The sequence below is a fragment of the Adiantum capillus-veneris genome, chromosome 14, assembly GCF_014529385.1.
Source record: "Adiantum capillus-veneris isolate H3 chromosome 14, ASM1452938v2, whole genome shotgun sequence".
Taxonomy (NCBI): domain Eukaryota; kingdom Viridiplantae; phylum Streptophyta; class Polypodiopsida; order Polypodiales; family Pteridaceae; genus Adiantum; species Adiantum capillus-veneris.
Window position 1 is genome coordinate 132,015,587 of NC_140944.1, and position 19,287 is coordinate 132,034,873.

Consider the following 19,287-nt stretch of genomic DNA (forward strand, 5'->3'; position numbering starts at 1 on the left):
ATTGCTTGAAGCGCATAAACACTTCGGACTTCGCTTTAAGCGAATAGACCCATGCATGCCTGGAGTAATCATCAATGAAAGTCATGAAGTAACTGAACCATCCTTTGGAAACTTCGAACGGCGCATCTTACCCGAAATACGGCCTTCAAGCAACAATATCAGATTTCTACAAACGTAGCAAACTGGCAAAATTCAGATGCCCAAAATGTGCATGCCAAAGTTTTGCATCTGAAACAGCCTTTGAATCCACAACTGCATTTGCAAAATTCTGCCCACAGTTGTCATACAAAGTCAGCTTATACAACCCACGGTATAAAATGCGTGACGCAACAATTTCATCACCTAAACTGAGATCATGTACTGTATATCTGTCATCTACGAATTTCACAACAAGACCAAGTCTAGCAAGTGCAGATACAGACAAAAGATTCTTCTTGATTCCAAGTACATACAATGCATCAACAAGTGTGAAAGAACTGCCATTCGCAGCAGTAAGCAGAATCTTTCCAACTCTACCTGAAACGGATAAGAGGCATTGTTGGCACAACTGATAGTATTCCCATGAGGGACAAACTCAAAAGAGGTAAACAAATCACGATGTGAGGTAATGTGCTTTGTAGCACCACTGTCAAAATACCACACATTTGAATCTGCAGCAACCAACATGCATGCATCATGGACAACATGATCATAAGTACACTCTGCACTATTCGCCCACTCTGCATCTACATCAGCATCACAATCTCCTTTCACAGAAAACTCAACAATAGCTGCCGTTGTATTGGACCCTGTAGTTGATCTAGCCTCTTTTGCCTTTAATTTCGGACACTACTTGATCAAGTGATCATTAGCTTTACAATAATGGTAACGCATCTTCTTTTTTCCCTTATCACCAGCATTCTCCGACGAAGTGCTGCTAACAGAAGCATTAGGAACTGAAGATTTTCCACTCGCAGAAGAACCTTGAGAAGTGGTTACATTGCTGTTACCACCTTTTCTTTGAGCAGCAATAAAAGCTTGTTCAACTACACGCTGTTTAACTTTTAGCTATGTTTTTTCCGGAAAGTGACTCTTGCAACAGCAATGTGCATAATGCATCAAACTTGGGTCATAAGTCTCCAAGTACTAGCAAAGGTCTGGTAAGAATCTGGTAAAGCATCGAGAACAGTCTGCACAAGGGAACTATCAGAAATGACTTCGTCTGCAGAAATAAGTTGCTCATTTATATCCTGACACTAGCAAGGAAAGTGTCCATTTCATCTTCCTCATGCATAATCTTCGACTCCAGCTCTTTACGCAGCCATGCAATTTTTGCCTCATTGCTACTTGCATAAAGACCAGCCAGAATATCCCAAGCCTGTTTTGCAGATTTTGTTGAGCGGATATAAAGAGTAATAGAGCGCTTCACAGACAACGCAATTAATGCATGAGTCTGCACATCTTTTACATCCCAATGAGCTTGCTTAGTTGTAGGCAAAACATCCCTGGCAGCAGCAATCCTGCCACCAAAACGTGCAACAGCCTCAACATCGCCTACATCCTCAGAACCAGGACGTACATTAATGCCCTGCACGATATTTCAAACGTCCTTTGATACAAGGACATGTTGCATCATATAAGCCCACATAGGATAATCGTCCCCATCCAATCTATCCTCAGTAGCAAACAACTTGAACACATCTTTGTTGTTGTCAGCCATGGCAAATGCTGCACCTGATGTGAAAACTGTCCGAAAAGAGGAGAAACGAAGCGGGAACAACACGTGCTCTATAGCATAAATTGTAGAAGAGTATAAGGGACCTGTTATGGAGAAAATGGCAATGATAGAAATTCTGCAGAAAATGACGAAATAGCTTGTGCAGTAGCTTGTAGTGGAAACAGAGGCGAAAATGAGCCCGAATCAAAAGTCTGAGCAAGCCAATCTCTTTAAGCTATCCCGAAGTATTTGTCGACCTGCCGATGCTCGCCAAAGCTCACAGAAATCTGAGGAAGTGAGCAAGCATGTGCTAGCGACGCTGACGACTAAGCCAGGGAGGATGCAACCTTCTATGATACCAATTGTTGGAATTAGGGTTGCAGGAAAGCACACATAGCTTGGAGAAGACAGAGGAAGCTCAAGGCACACAATAGAGAGTGTATTACTTAGTGTGCAATGGAAAGACAAAATAGCCCTAGAGTGATGGGAGTATATACAATGCACGGGGAAAAACCCTCCTAGTGAGGGAAAAAATACCCCGGCGGTCCAAAGTGTGTTCACACACATCACTACCATATGTATATGGTAACATTGTATGCGTTGATCTCACATCCTGCCTACAGGTAGTCTCCCAATGGTATCTCGTCACTCAAGGTAATGTACCGCCAGGAGTTTGATGCGTTTCTGAGTAAAAAATACTGTCTCTTCCATTAAAACTATCCTCAAATGTGCCTACATCTAGCTTCATTGATCCATTACAATTTCATGCTGCCATTTTAAGCCTGGTCCCATAGGTCTCGCACCATCATGCGGTGCGCTTTTCCAACACCACTACTCTCCCTCCCATGTAGAAAGCAATTTTACCTTTTTCCCTTGCCGCCTTGATCTCCGGCATCAGCTCTTGCATGTGTGCTACCTGTGTTAGAGTGAGGTCATCACCCAATAATATCCCTGTTTGCTTGAGTGTTGGTCTCTTCTTCAGGAATTCCTTCCTAGCTTCCCGTGTAGGGAAATGTATAATGAGTGCTCCTTCCTTGGGCCTTCCTTTCTCATCACTTCCCTTCTTGCCAACTCTCCAAGCACCTGTATGTGTGGGTTCAGAAATACCCATGCGCTTCAAGAGCTCTTGCACTTCTTCTTCTACTTTTCTAGTGTCTTTGAGATGTGTAACGCGCACATGAAGGGCTCTAGTCTTTCTCTTTTGCTTCTCCTCAATTGTCATATTGATGATAGTGGATATCGTTGTGGCTTCAGGCATCTTATCTTTAACTTTCTTTGAGTCCTCGATCCACTTTCCAGCTTTAACCTTCTCTTGTGTTTTGAGAGAGAGAGAGAGAGAGAGAGAGAGAGAGAGAGAGAGATTCCCTATGGCAGGTTTACCGTGCCCAAGGAATGTTGCAGTGAGCTTTCAATCGTTGAAACAAATCAAGGGCAATATTCAGTTTTCATATATACCAGGCTGCCATAGTGCTATTGGAACTGTTGCTATAAGGTGCGGCCATTCTTCGGTGTTCAGTTCCTCAATGAAGGCATACTTGCCTGGTCAATCAGCTGGGTCAGCAAAAAGGGGTTTCCTGGTATTTGCTACTGCTGATGCTAATAAAGGGCAATCTGAGGATCTCCATGAAGTTGAAGACAAATCACTTAAGAAGTATACTTGGGCAGACCCTAAGGTGGGCAGTTTTCTTATTTTTTTCGCTAGTAGATTAACTTAGTATATACATAGAAAAGTGTCTTGTGTCTTACCTGTGTCAGACCCTAAGGTGGGCAGTTTTCTTATTTTTTTCGCTAGTAGATTAACTTAGTATATACATAGAAAAGTGTCTTGTGTCTTACCTGTGTCTAGCTAGGCAATCTTGAAAACCAAGTTCCTCTGAACCTACTTGAATATGCACATTTGAGAATGAGGTGGCGTTCGAGGTTCAGTTTTCTGAATTGTGCTTTCATGAAAGTTGCATAGTGCATTTACGCAATCGACCTAGAGGCAAGGGCCGTATCTCTGCATTCAAAGTGTTGCTAAGAAGTTTTAGCAGCCACTGGGTGTCTCAATATACAATAACTTTTTGACGAAGAGATCTTCGAAGGTGTCTGATTCTGGCCCTTTGTTTGAGCTTTCTCTGTATCAAGAAGTTTTCTTGGGAACTTTACAGTATGTTATCTTTCAAGGTTGCCATTATATAGGGGGTGGATTGCGAAAAAGAACTCATTTTCCATCCGTGATGGTTACATGGTATAAAATTATGCAGGGTTTCAAGTAGCAGCAAGAATGTTACAAATTTGATGGAGCACAAGCATTGGAATGCTAAATGAATGATTATTTGCATGTTCAAATTGAAGTGTGAGAAAAATGAAGTCCTATTTCAAAAAGATTGTTGAACCAATAATCTAAAAAGTGTTTGAAAGGCTTAGCCCATTTCAGAGGCATATCTAAGATTTATCTATTGGAGTGATTAATTGTGCTACTTGCATATACCTCATATATTAATTAACACTAGTCTCATATCTGGGCCACTAAAATGGCTCATGCCAGATTTTTCTAATATGTCCCTAACTTTTGTATAGACCATAACTATATGGCGTGAAAACTTCATGAAGCTACTTGAGTATGGTTTTAATATGTGAGAAGACTTTGAGAGTCATCTTTGGCTTCAAAAGTTCAAAAATCAGAAATTCACTTTTCAAAGAAATAGCAATTTTTGTGTTAGGTGCAGCAAAAGAGAATAAGGATATGCTCATGATGGGATAACTGTTCTGTGCAAGAGAGGGTATGCAAGTGCGACCGGCCTGGACATGCTCGTCTTGCTAGAGGCTCACGAAGGTGCCAGGCTCAGTCCTAAGTCAAGACTTATGCTAGACTATGGCAGAAGCATGTCCACGTAGCACAAGTGAAGTGTGCACGTCCTGTTAAAAGTGAGGCACAACTACCGAACTTCTATCTGTACTTGTGATGCTGACTGATGAATGCTTCTGATGCTGTGGATGCATCACCAATGAAAATTCCTCCAAACGGGTGGATTCTACGGATGTAGGTATTGCTGCGATGTAAACACCGACCATACGAGTTACTAGGTAGCCTTACTACTGTCGCAAAATACCAACCTGTGTGCCGACTCTGCTTGCAAGCAAGCACTATTTCTGGGGTTCTTCTTTAGGTTCTTCCCTTGAGTTTGCGAAGTTGAAGCATGCACAGAGCTCTGATACCAATGTCAAGTGCAGCGGAAGAGAATAAGGATTTGCTCATGATGGGATAACTGTCCTGTGCAAGAGAGGGTATGCAAGTGCGACTGGCTTGGGCATGCACGTCCTGCTAGAGACTCACAAAGGTGCCAGGCTCAGTCCTAAGCTAAGACTCATGCTAGACTATGGCAGAAGCATGTCCACGTAGCGCAAGTGAAGTGCGCACGTGACATTTTGTGTATTTGCTCAACTTGGACAAGTATTGAATGTCATCAGCCTTTGAAATTCACTTTTCAAAAAATATAAATTTTTGTGTATTTGCTCAACTTGGATGAGTATTAAATGTCATCAACCTTTGAAATTCACTTTTCAAAAAATAGTTTTTTTATCAGCCTTTATCTAGATAGTGTAGACCCTCACAATTCTTTTACATACCTTTCGAGGGGATTTTCAAAGGATTTTGAGCTTGCTTAAAAATTATTTGACTTTTGAGGTAGATTAGTAAAATTTTGTGCTTTTGACAAAGTAATCTTTAAAGATGGGCATGAAAACTTACCTTTAGTCCTTGATTTATATTCTTACTATGCTTTATCAACTTGTACTGGGTGTTGGGCATGTTTCCTTGAAAGGGGTTTAATGCTAACCTCTCAAGAATTATTAGCAAATTTTCTACAAAAGGCCGTAAAAGCCACAAAAGTGGTCCTCTCTCTACAATATTACTGTCAATCATCTATATTGATATCATGCTTCACTTCTCATGGTCATAGCTCTCTTAAGCCTATTAATCCTAACCCTCGTTTCCCATCTGGCCATGTCTACAAATTTTTTTGGAGAATTGTGGGAAATATTTTGTTTGATGTAATGATGCTGTTTTTGTTCCCCCTCTTTTCAGAAGCCAAGAATCTGTATATTGGGAGGGGGCTTTGGTGGACTTTATACAGCTTTGCGTCTTGAATCTCTCGTGTGGCCTGCAGACAAGAAGCCAGAGGTATTACGCTTTGCTATCAGAGTTTTGTTAAAAATTCCGGTTACTGTGAATTTCTAACTTAAAACATATACTAGAATCCATGAACTGTGTCACAGTGGGGATGCAAAAAATGAGTAGGATCTGTAATGGTGACTATAGCTCAAGATTTCCACTAGGAGGAAATAGGAAAGTTAATACGACCATGTGTCATTAATGTTTAACTCTGAAGCAAAGCATGTTAATTTCAAACAGAGTCACATGCATTTTCTGTTCTTGGGAATTTCATTGCGAGTTATTGCAGAAGGTTACATGGAAAGATGCACTTTAACGAGATTGTAATGAGTAAAAGTCTTTGATTGCTAGCTTCAAGAAATTATAGTGAAAGTAGACTCCAGCAAGGAAAGCAATGGCATATGCCATAGAAAACTTACACCATTGACGCTAAACCCATTGATGATGGTAGCTATACTCGCTAGAGTGTGGTAACTTTCCAAGTATGAAATAGACCATGTATTAAGTCTCTGCAATGTTAGACAGTTTGAAGCACTAGGCTTGGTCACTAAGGATCTCTGGCATTTGTTGTTTCATTTCGCAACTGGCTCTAGGCTCAGCCATTTAATATCTCATGCATCTTTGTCTCATTTAGTAGCAGGCATGCTTAATTTATGTTCCTGAGGTCTCTATGCTTACAAATCCAAAGCATTAGTTCATTTCTTTACAACTGTGTTGCCAGATACCCCCTCCAAATCACCTAGTAAGACCAAGAGAAGTAAGATGTGCACAAGTAGGCTGCTATCTAAAAATAAGCACCACATGAACAACCTAAGAAGGGAAGGACTCGAAAATAAGGAAGAAAATCAGCTAACAGCCCAGTCCCACCAAGTACTAATAAAATTAGTGGTACTTAATTAATGTGCTACACTCCTAGTCACGCTCTGAGAATTACATTTTAGTGGAATGAAGGAGACAAGTTCCTGAACTTTAGTAATTTTCCAAATACTATGCATTTTCTGAGTATTACCTTGTTTTAAGGAGTATTAACGAATGAAAACTCACTCTCAATGTTTGTTATGTGCAGCGGAATGACTGTTGTATTTTCTCAAGATTAGTGATCTTTATTGCTCAAGGTTCCTTTTAGTTCATAGGGAAAGAGAGAGCTTTCCGTCTTGTGGAGCGTGCTATGATCACGAACAAAGTGAGTGGATATTGTGCGTGCAAGTGAATGAGACTGAGAGAAGGAGAGAGAAGAGATACGACACCGGGAGGTTGTAAAACCCTCCTCCGAAGGCCCCACTCTCGTCGGCGAGAGTGGTCTACTTGATTGCAGAAAGGTGGTACAATGCGTATGCAATGGATTGATGCAATGGGACTATGCCGATGACGACGACGACGACGACGACTCGATGGCTGAAATCTATAGGCTTCTAATCGCTGAATTTGGGGACTGTTTCGGTGGCTGAAAATGACTGTTTTGGCTGCGTTTTTATGGCTGAAAATGGGGGATCATCTGCAACCAACTTGGGGTGGTTCTGCTACTGTGCATGAGGCTGAAAACGCTGTGGATCTGAGGCGGTTTAGGGCTGAAAACCAAAATGCTGGCTGGTTCTGCCTCCTTGCCAAAACGCTGGCCTGCTGGGAATAAAAACGCTAATGGCTGAAGTAAAAAACGCTGATCTGCAGAGGTTTGGAAACGCTGGAACTGCTGATGTTGCATAGCGTTAGTGAATGCTGAAAACGCTAAGGCCTGAGGGTGGTTGGTCGCGGGAAAAACGCCAAGGATGGCCTAGGATGGTGATGGATATTGATGTTGAGGGGGGGTACTGTTGAGAAGTTGCCTGTTGAGCGGGAAGCTCTTGCTGCCTCTTCTGCTAGAACGTGTGAACTTTGGTTTGCTTATATATTAACTTAGCAAAATTGCCCTACCTACTTTTGTTGGAAAGTCACTTAAAAATAATAAGTGAAAATAACCAATAAATAGGAAAATAGGTTAAATGCACTGGAAAATTCCCCTAACTGATGCTAATGGATTCTAATGGGAATTCCGATGATCATGCTGTGTGCAACCGGAGGATAAGCATCTATGCTAAGTGACTGGGCATGCACGGTCTACGAATAGACTCACGAAAGTGCCAGTTCACTGCTAATCTAAACTGACTTGACTGACTGAACCCTGCTGTGGTGTAGCTTGTCCACGGACACATAGGGTTGGGATGTGTCACGTGACATCCCCTCCTTTTCAAAGTGAGGTACTGGTACCGAACTGTATGGCGTCGAGGGAGATCGCCAACAGCATCCGGAATCCTGGAAGGGACTCTTCGCCGGCCCACTCTGATGTGTGGGTCGTGCGGTACTTGAACTTCATACAGGTCTGCAACGCTTGCTTTTTTGGGCCGCGCCGAAAGCGACACAAAGTCTTCTGTGGCTCCTTCCTTGCTTCAACTTCGTCTAGAGTCGTGCTTCTTTCTTCTTCAAGAATCTCCATGGTTGAAAATTCCTGAAACCATCTCCAACACAAAACCATGAACATACCCATTCCATGTAAAGTGAAGGAAAAAAATCTTGTCTTCTCTAAAGACTGTGTATGCAATGTAGATGAACATAGAGACGGAGTGACAACCCGTTCATCAAACACATGCAAACAATGCGATCGAATCTTTTGTGTTTGATCAAAATCAATCAACTGTGGCAAATCACAATGGAAATGCCCATGCTTGGTACTCATACAATCATGTGCTCGTTCAGAAACTGTCATGCCAAGGAAGAGACATGGAATGTGACTTCCTGACATACAAACTTTTCAACTTTTCATGCACAATCCGTATACATTCGTGCTCATCCATGAGAGAAACGTGCTCAACATACACTATGTCATGCCTAGGAAAAGGGATCACATAACGATGCTGACTAAATACAGGAAACCTTCACGAATGAAACGCTCGAACAATGCGTGCGTATCAATCATGCGAACACATAATACTTCCTGTGATGGTTCTTTGGACCAAGGCTCGAGAGCCAAGAACGGTTCGTCCTGAATGATCGAATCGACCTGTGGGGGTTCTTTGGACCTCGACTCGAAAGCCAAGATCGGATCTTCGTGATTGATCGAATCTACAACGAGGTTAGCTTCGCTAGAAAAAGCATCCACTAACACATCATCCTTGTGAACAATCACATCTTCTTCATGCAACTCATCATGCTTGTGAGAAATCACATCTTGATCATGTAAATCATCATGCTTGTCATCGCCATCCAAATCATCATGCAAATCATTATCGTTCAAATCATCATGCTTATCATTGTCATTCAAATCATCATGCTTAGCAATATCATTCAAATCATCATCATGCTTTAAACAATCGTGCAAAGCTTGTGTATCATACTGTGGAGAAGAAGAGACTGAGAGAGTCTCCGTCTCCTGAATCTCTTGCATCTGTGTCGGCACGGGATACAAGAGCCGCAAGAACTCTTGCATGTGTCGGTCGCACCGTTCTTGGCTTGCCTTTCTTTCAGCTTCTCTTTCTGCTTTTTCTTCTGCGTGTCTGCGTTTCATTTCTGCCATTCTTTCCTTAAACATCTGTTGTAACTCCTCCATAGGAGTTAGTGCAATCTTTGTCGTAGATGGGGAAGGGTCGGAAAAACCTCCTGGTGGGGAAAATTCTTCTTCGCCTCTCTCATGCTCATCACCTCAGCGAAGTATCCATTCCGCTTCGAGTGATGATCATTCTGAAGTTGTGGGTTCTTGTGGTCTTTGGTTCTTAAGTTCACGAGGAACTTGGGTTCTTGGGGGTCTTGAGTTCTTAAGTTCAGGAGGAACTTGGGTTCTTTGGGGTCTTGAGTTCTTAAGTTCACGAGGAACTTGGGTTCTTGGGGGTCTTGGGTTCTTAAGTTCACGAGGAACTTGGGTTCTTGCAGGTCTTGGTTCTTGGGTTCTTGGGGTTCTTGAGGTTCTTAAGGTTTTCTTTTGCTTGCAAATTGCGTTGGAGAAGGATCTTCTCTTCACCTGAGTTCTACTCCTTTTTGTGGGCACACCCCTTGGCGGCCTTGCGCTCACACCAAGGTTGCTTTTTCCCACCTCACGTCGATTGGCCGGCGCTAAGTGCACGGTCCGCTCTCAATGATTGAAAAGAGACACAAGGGGAGGCTGGACAAGCCCTTCTTTCTTGGGATTCCTGTCACTCTTCAACAAAACACGATTAGGAATCGCCACGCCCAAGTAAACATGGGTTCGTGCGATCACAACAAGCAAAAAAAATTCTTGTGGTTCTACCCTTGAGTAATGCAGAACACTTCCAAAGCTCTGATACCAATGTTAGGTGCAGCGGAATGAATGTTGTATTTTCTCAAGATTAGTGATCTTTATTGCTCAAGGTTCCTTTTAGTTCTTAGGGAAAGAGAGAGCTTTCCGTTTTGTGAAGCGTGCTGTGATCACGAACAAAGTGAGTGGATATTGTGCGTGCAAGTGAATGAGACTGAGAGAAGGAGAGAGAAGAGATACGACACCGAGAGGTTGTAAAACCCTCCTCCGAAGGCCCCACTCTCGTCGGCGAGAGTGGTCTACTTGATTGCACAAAGGTGGTACAATGCGTATGCAATGGACTGATGCAATGGGACTATGCCGATGATGATGACGGTGGTGACGACGATGACTCGATGGCTGAAATCTGTAGGCTTCTAATCGCTGAATTCGGGGACTGTTTCGGTGGCTGAAAATGACTGTTTTGGCTGCGTTTTTATGGCTGAAAATGGGGGATCATCTGCAATCAACTTGGGGTGGTTCTGCTACTGTGCATGAGGCTGAAAACGCTGTGGATCTGAGGCGGTTTAGGGATGAAAACCAAAACGCTGGCTGGTTCTGCCTCCTTGCCAAAACACTGGCCTGCTGGGAATAAAAACGCTAATGGCTGAAGTCAAAAACGCTGATCTGCTGAGGTTTGGAAACGCTGGAACTGCTGATGTTGCATAGCGTTAGTGAATGCTGAAAACGCTAAGGCCTGAGGGTGGTTGGTCGCGGGAAAAACGCCAAGGATGGCCTAGGATGGTGATGGATCTTGATGTTGAGGGGAGGTACTGCTGAGAAGTTGCATGTTGAGCTGGAAGCTCCTGCTGCCTCTTCTGCCAGAAAGTATGAACTTTGGTTTGCTTATATATTAACTTAGCAAAATTGCCCTACCTACTGTTGTTGGAAAGTCACTTAAAAATAATAAGTGAAAATAACCAATAAATAGGAAAATAGGCTAAATGCACTGGAATATTCCCCTAACTGATGCTAATGGATTCTGATGGGAATTCCTATGATCATGCTGTGTGCAACTGGAGGATATGCATCTATGCTAAGTGACTGGGCATGCACGGTCTACAAATAGACGCTCAAAAGTGCCAGTTCACTGCTAATCTAAACTGACTTGACTGACTGAACCCTGCTGTGGTGTAGCTTGTGCACGGACACATAGGGTTGGGATGTGTCACGTGACAATGTTCTCTTCGCTAAAAAAGAAACTCCAAAGACGTGCAGCCTATCAACTCAAACTTTAAAGGGATAGTGTGACCATGTATTCAAAATTTTACCTATTTAATCTCACTAATTGTTTTAGATTAAAGCAAGACCCGGCTCTAACCAATTTAGGTAAGCACTACTAGTGATTAAACCTTTAGTAATTAGCTAAACTGACGGCTTGTTTTTCCTTCTGGAAGCCTATACAGCAAATTCACTGTTTTTCTTGTGTGAATATTTGTTGCAGGTTCTTGTTGTTGACCAATCAGACAGATTTGTGTTTAAGCCATTGTTGTATGAGCTTCTTTCTAAAGGTACAAAGTGTGTTATAGGGAATCTTTAAATTTTATTTGTAGTTTCAAATTGTTGGGCCGTTTATATAATAATTTAAGTTCATACAACTTGGTTGGACAGAGGTTGATGTATGGGAAGTAGCTCCTTCTTTCAAGGACCTTCTAAATGGAACAAACATAAGTTTTCAGCAGGACAAAGTGGAAAAAATACAACCCTTTGATGAATCAAGTAGATCACACGATGGCAGCTTGGCATCACAAGAAAATGGAGGGACAGTTCTGCTGGAGAGTGGTCTTACAATAGACTATGATTGGTATGCTTTTCATGTCAAATAACTCTTGTAAGCTTTGTCTTTTTTTGGGGATACGTGCAGTTGGCAGAAGATTGTGACTGCTTGGATGCCATTCTATTTCTAGTTGTTTGTACCATGGGTCTTCCTTATAAATGAATGCCTCTCTTTTCTCTGTTACATATTTAGAGAGGTAAGGGGGTATGGTGAACTTCACTTGTTGGCTTATGTTTTAACAGCTAATCGCATGAAGGTTGCTTTGCAAATTCAACTTGACAGTGCTTCAAAGTTTTTCTATAAAATTCAATATATATAGACACTTAATTTTTGGGACAATTACTCCTCCAAGGAAAGACAGCACAAGTACCTGTTTGAAAACAGTAGAGAAACAGCTTCTGGTGACTAATTGAAAGACCTCACTTACGGTGACAAATTTAAGCTACTACTGTGAGAGGGAAATGGTAATAGTTAACTGATAACTCAAATTCTTAACTTCTGAAAATGAGTGATCAGAGAACTCTCAGTGCCTAATGTGGGTCACATTGAAGGAAGGAGTAGAATTTACATGAAATTTTAAAACAGTTGATCGAATTGCCCAGATGGAAGGCTTGGAGGCAGAGAGAGAGGTCCTACCAAAGACCCTGCAAAAATGTCCAGCATCAAATCAAGGTGGACTAATGGAAGGCAGCAACCTGCCTCCAGCCTCCTAGATGAGGGGTTGACTCCAAAAGCTGGCGAGGAGTGAGAAGAATAGCCAACTAGATCAGCCTTTTCTCAAGATAGCAGTAGCACTTGCTCTTCTTTGCTCCTACATTTGTGGTAGCTCCCTCTTGAGCTCTTTTGCTCTCATGTTCCATAGACACACATAGGCATACTTGCCATCTTGACCTCTTTGTAAGCTGCTCTTTCCATTTTCTGCTACCCCTCTAGAGTATTTGTACCATAGTAGCTACGGCTATGTATAAGATTCTAGGCTTCCCTCAACTCAAGAAGAGAATTTCTCAATGTGATGATTTTACCCTGATTAGCGTAGGTAGGTCTACCTGAAGGTTGTCAAGTAGTGGAGACATTAGAACAAGAAGAAATTGAGAAGGATGAAAACATTCTGGCACCTAAGTTTTTCATGGGAAATTAAATACATTGGAGGTTCAATAATCAGCATTAAGTAGGTACTGTGGTATGATCATTGACAAGATAAAAAAATTAAACAAAAAGAACAAGGTTTTTTTTAAGGACCAAAATTTGAATCGCCAATGAGCTCTCCCCTACAACACTAAAGAACAAGAAATAAGAACTAGCCAAGGTATAGATGGTCTACAATCGCAATGGAGCTATTACTGAACATTATTGGACAGCCAAAGTGAGTGTGACATGTGCTTTAATTTGTTGCCCATCCTATTGGAGAGCCTTTTGAGTTAGCTTTCATTTGTTCTTTTTTGTGCCATTTATGGCACCTCAGATGTGTAATGCGATCACGACGACGTATCTGCTTAGTCCTATAGGCTGACTTCGGCGTCCGTAGGACATTAATAATAGCTTTTTTTGAGGCCATACTGCAGAGACCCACGAGAGCGTTCATGGGAAGATGGCCATTGTATATTTTTTCAAGTGTACATCTCATTAGCCCTCATGTGAATGTACCCCTCCCCATATGTTTTGAGATGATGTATTATGTGATGCTGATGATGTTGGGTAGGCTTACATACCTACCACTTTATTTTTATTTTTATGTTCCCTAAACATTGTACTAGAGTCACACATGGATGTAACCTTTTGGTCTCATGGGTCATTTTGGCCTTTGGAAGACGTTAATATACATTTCATTCTCTCCCTCTTTTCGTATATGTACCTCTCAGGCTCTTGATACCCACCTTTTACAGCTCTAGTAGTGTTTTTGTTTAGTTAGTTTCTTTCTACTTTTAATCCAAACCTTGTATCAGATTCACCCCGTGATGTAACCCTCTGGTCTCATAGGTCAATGTGGCCTTTAGAAGACGTTAATAGAACATTTCATTTTCATCTCTCTCTCTCTCTCTCTCTCTCTCTCTCTCTCTCTCTCTCTCTCTCTCTCTTTCATACTTTAGTTTTGCGTTAATCGTGCTGTTGTTGTAATTGTAACATGCATTAATCTTTCTAGCATGAACCTTGTGAAATTGTTCATTCTGTGTGCCAGAGTTTACAGATGTCAAAAAGCAGCATGATTTTTAGGCTTACTTACCGAGGTATTTTTAGGTGTGTAGTCACAGAGGTAGTATCTCTTCAGTGGGACATGCAGATTGGGGGTCATAGCTATGTGGAGGATAGTGGATTGTCTGTAAACCTTGGTAAAACCAAGGTTATGGTGTTTTTCACCACACCTCAATGGATGAGGAGATTAGCACCTACATTCACTTATGGTCAGGAGACTGTGGAATACACAGATGCATACACTTACTTATCTTGGGGTAGTCTTCAATGGGCCAAAGTTTTCTTTGAAGAGAGTAGCAGAGACTAGACTAACCAGAGCGTATGCGGCCTTGGGAGTATTGGAGAGAATGTGCTCACAGGTTCAGTTGCAAGAACCCCAAACAAAGCTCTAGCTCTTTGATACCTTGGTAGCTTTAGCTATGCTATATGGGGTTCAGCTTTGGGGAGCCTCTGTGGGTCAGGATGGGTCGAAAAGTATGGAGAGGCCCTTGGTATCTATGATCTCTCAGTTGATTAGAGCCAAGGCCTCCGTGCTACACGAGATCATTAGAGCGGAGTTAGCAGCCCCCTCTATGGAGATAGAGGCGCTTACCACATCAGTCTCCTCTATACACAACTTATGGGATACTACCAAAGACATGCCAGATTGGCTATTGAGTCCTCCAGACAATTAGCTTTACAGGGGGACACATCATCATGCTAGTATGCACAAATGTCCCCATGGTTCCAAATACATGGCTGCAGCATGGACAACTTGCCTCCCTTCCAGTACTCCCTTGGTACACCATTGTTGTCTCTTACATGGATGAGATTACTAGGTTCATTCTCCAGGACCTGACCCAATTGGACACGAGGGGGACATGGATAGAGCCGACACAGGAGTTGGGCAGGAAGATGGCTTTCTATAGAGATCATCTTCTCCAACTTACAGGGGATGGGTTTTTGATTCGACCCATCTATATGGATACACATCTATCTCATGGGTTATGTTGTGCCATTGGTCAATTATGAACATCTTCACACCAGCTTGAGATTGAGATTGGTAGATTTAGAGGGATACCAGCAACTAACAGGATATGCCGCCTATGCCATACAGAGCTAGAGACGGAGATGTATTATATATGTTAGTGCGTGGTGTATTACTAGATACGGGATCGCTTCCACTGTCTATTCAGAGAAGGCTTCGGACCCTTCTCCAGACTCATGAGCTATCAGGACCAGAGTTGTCTTGGATTGTATCTACTTGAGTTACACAGACACAGAGATAGTTTGCTGAGGAGATCTAGAGAGAGACAAATTACTGATTTCTTACACACACACATACACTAGTATATTGGTTATAACTCACTTTCCTCCCCCCCTTGGTTCTTATCCCCCCCCCCCCATTTTGCATAGTAGTGATACCTTTTTTGCTATGCCAGTAAAACCCACCTTATAATGGGACAATACCCCCGCTTAAACAAAGCGTGAAAGAATAGTGTTATCATTATACGGGGTAGGCGGCCCCGCCCCTGTCCACTCTTTATCGCCCTCCCAAGGCGATGGCACTCCCAGGCTCGCGCAGTTGAGGGCGGACGAATGCATTCATCCTACGTGCTCTGGAAGCGTGCACACCATCCTATATAAACTGAGGTGAGGGCATACCTTGGCCCTCACTTAGCCTTGGATTAGGTTTTTTTCTGCTTATTCTCGTCACTGTCTGAACTTGCTAAAGAAATGGAGCTTGCAGCTCAAGCAACACAGGTGTTATGTTTTACCTTACTACCAATTCCGGTTTTGGTTTGTTTTTTGTTGTAATGCTATGCATGGTTGATAAAGATTGGAGCCGTCTGTTTTATACATTGTATATTTGGTCATGATCATAAGAAGAACAAACTGTTGCGCCATGGCATGGATCACTAAGGTCTTGAGACCTCGATTTGCATTAAAAATAGGGATGGTCTCTGTTGAATACTTGCACAGACGGAGTGTAGTTTGCTGCAGGTGGTTGTACTTGGCTCTGTACTAGCCGCTAAGGGTTGCTTTTTACACTATATAATGATCCTTTTTAAACAAACTGCTGTGCAATTGCATGATTGGCTAGGGTCTTGAGACCTCGTTTTGCATTTGGTAGCGGTTTCTGTTGTAACACTGGCACGGACTGAGTTTTTTTCTTGCAAGTAGTTATAGGCTCTGTGCTAGCCGTTGAGGGTTGTTGTTTTCACTAATGGTTATCATATCTACCTGGCATATTGCCGCTGCAGGTGTGTCAGGTAATGGGTTGCTCTGTACTAGCTGCTAAGGGCTGTTTTTTACCCTATATAATAATTAAAAAAAAAAAACAAACTATTGAGCCATCGCATGGTTGGCTTGGGTCTTGAGACCTTGTTTTGCATTTGGTGGCGGTTTCTGTCGAACACTGGCACAGTCTGAGTGTTTCTAGCAGGAGGTTATAGACTCTGTGCTAGCCGCTAAGGGTTGTTGTTTTCACTAACTGGTTATCATATCTACGTAGTATATTGCCGATGCAGGTGTGGTGGCTAATGGGTTGCTCTGTTCGTAACCGCTGCAGAAATCTCTTGGGTATTCAAGTTTAAAAAAAAGGGGGGGCATGACTAGCAGGTTTGGTAACTATTGGTCTTTCTCTTTGATAAACTGTTGCCACACTTGGGCTTATGTACAGTATCACCATCGGGATTTCATATGAGATGAAGGGTTGGGGTGTTTTTTAAGTACCTATGGCTCGTGATCTATGAGTCCACTTGGTATAGATGGAGTTTTCGATACTCTGTTGATTGGTCATACTGTCATTTTAATTGTTGTAAAAAGGGAGATTATTCATTACCCTCTTCTGGTATTATTGGTTCTTGAACAAAAGATTGGGCATCTTACACAGTTAAAGTCGTTCTTGACCTCTCTTTGTGTAAAGGAATACCAATGACACCTTGAGATTGTTACTCCTGAAGGTAAGTATATGGTTACTACTGCAAAGCATAGCTACCAAGCTATGGTTAAATAAATAAATCTCACGATGGTTAATTTTTCTAAAAGAAAAACTCTTCATATATGGATTCTTGGTGGGCTTCACAACTCAGTATAAAAGGTAGAAGGTAACACTCATTTTTGATGTAATAAGTAAAGATTGCTAACATACAAGTTCTAATAAATAACCTAGCTTGTCTAAAGTAATTAAAATCTGTAAGATGGACGTGGATAACAACTGATAGGGTCCATTGATACCTGTAAAACACATCCAAGGCTAACTGAATTGTTGTCTTGTTTGGATGGATGCAGGTAAGGAATCTATCTTATCTCGGAGGGTTTTCTTTTCTTTGGCAAGCTACCCTACTTTAATGAAGCACTCACCGAGGACCGGGGAAGTTCTTTTACTACTTGTTTAACTGGAAGAAGATCTCTTTCCTACAATCATTGTACCTGATTCTGTCTACATAGATAGTATCTACATACGCTAATGCACAGAGGATCCGGAGAGACCTCTTGGGGAGCTCACTTATATATTGACAGAGACATTACAAGGTGGAGCAGCAAAGGCATGCCCACACACTAAACTTGGGCAGCGACGACGTTCAGGGAGCACACCCCAGAATAGCTGGTATGGTGAGGAGTGCAGAGAGACCAGAGCCCGACTTCAGAGGGAGATACTTCTAGGAGTCATTACTCATAGGCAGTCACGGATTGCTTCTCAGCGTTTGGTATGACGGAAGAAGAGGCCGTTTCTAGCTCGACTAGAGGAGGATTTATTTAGTTGTTTTTGAGCCAGGATTCAGGCGAAACATGGCGACTCTTCCATGAGCACTCTCCCACCAGTCATCACTTCTATGGAGGTATGGGGTTAGTATGCATCATCCCTCTACACAGTCTCAAGGCAGCCACCTCTTCCAGATCCACCAGAGCCATGCCCACACACGTGCTTTCTTTACCGCCAAGATGGTAAAGAAAACCATTGATAGGATGAAGACCAGGAGAGCATATGATCACGATGGCATGGTAGTAGAGCATTTTACACATGCCAAAGGGGATGCAACGTCATTTAGAGGCTTTGTACACATTTTCCCACGATAGTGGATTGTCTGTTAACCTGGGGAAAACCAAGGTTATGGTGTTTAACACCACACCATAGTGGGTCAGGAGGTCAGCACCCACTTTTACATATGGTGAGGAGATGATGGAGTATACAGATACAAACACCTATCTTGGAGTAGTCTTCAGTGGACCTGTGTTTTCATTGAGGACAACAGTAGAAACTAGATTGATGAGAGCTTATGCAGCCTTGGGGGGTTTGGAGAAGATGTGTTCGCAGGTTCAGTTTTAGGCACCTTAAACAAAGCTATGGCTTTTTGACACTATAGTGGCTTCAGCTATGCTGTATGGGGTTCAGATTTGGGGACCCTTTGTGGACCACCGTGGCAGATCTGGTAGCACTGATGGATGGAGAGGCCTCTAGCCTCTATGATCTCTTGGCTGTTTCAGGGTAAGGCGTCAGTGCCACATAAGATTATTCGAGCCGAGCTAGCTGCCCCCCCTCTCGTGACCCTTACTAGATCAGTATCCTTCATGCATAATTTATGGGACCTTCCCAGAGATAGATATGCTCGGCTAGCCCTTGAGTCATCTCGACAGCTAGCGCTACAAGGGGACACAGCATGCTGGTGTGGGCAGATGACTTCATGGTTTCAGTCACATGGCTTCAGCATGGATAGATTGCCTCCATTCCACTATTGACGCACCCTCCCCATCTCTCAACGGACAGAGATCACTAGAATCATACGTCAGGATTTGATTGAGCTAGATACCAAGAGCACATGGATACAATCGACACAGGAGTTGGGGCAAGAAGATGGATTTCTCTAGAGAGCATCTTCTCCAACTAACAAAAGATGGATATGTGATGACTGGCCTATATGGACACTCATTTATCCTATGGGATATGATGTGCTATTGGTCAGATGCGCACATCATCGCACCAACTAGAGATTGAGACTGGCAGATTTAGGAGAGTACCAGCAGAGGCCAGTATATGCTAGTTGTGTCATATAAAGCCATAGACAGAGTTACATCACATTTGTCATTGTCCGGTATACTAATGAGATACGAGGCCGCTTTCATTGTCTATTCAGAGAGGGCTTTGGACCATTGGCTAGAGTCATGAGATATCAAGATCAGAGATGCCTCGGGTTGTTTTTGCC

General features: G+C 42.5%; 1 protein-coding gene across 3 annotated transcripts in view; it reads left to right on the top strand.

Moving 5' to 3' along the window:
• NDC1 (NAD(P)H dehydrogenase C1) overlaps positions 1–19,287 on the top strand; it is a 73,928-nt gene that overhangs the window by 21,517 nt on the left and 33,124 nt on the right. For 2 of the 3 annotated variants that reach the window (XM_086529059.1, XM_086529060.1), the window contains exons 2-5: positions 3,071–3,369; positions 5,766–5,861; positions 11,579–11,645; positions 11,746–11,938. In XM_086529059.1, the coding sequence (XP_086385185.1) occupies positions 3,071–3,369; positions 5,766–5,861; positions 11,579–11,645; positions 11,746–11,938 (655 nt within the window). Of the gene's footprint in view, positions 1–3,063; positions 3,370–5,765; positions 5,862–11,578; positions 11,646–11,745; positions 11,939–19,287 lie in introns of those variants that run through there. The other variant, XM_086529061.1, reaches the window with a different exon arrangement.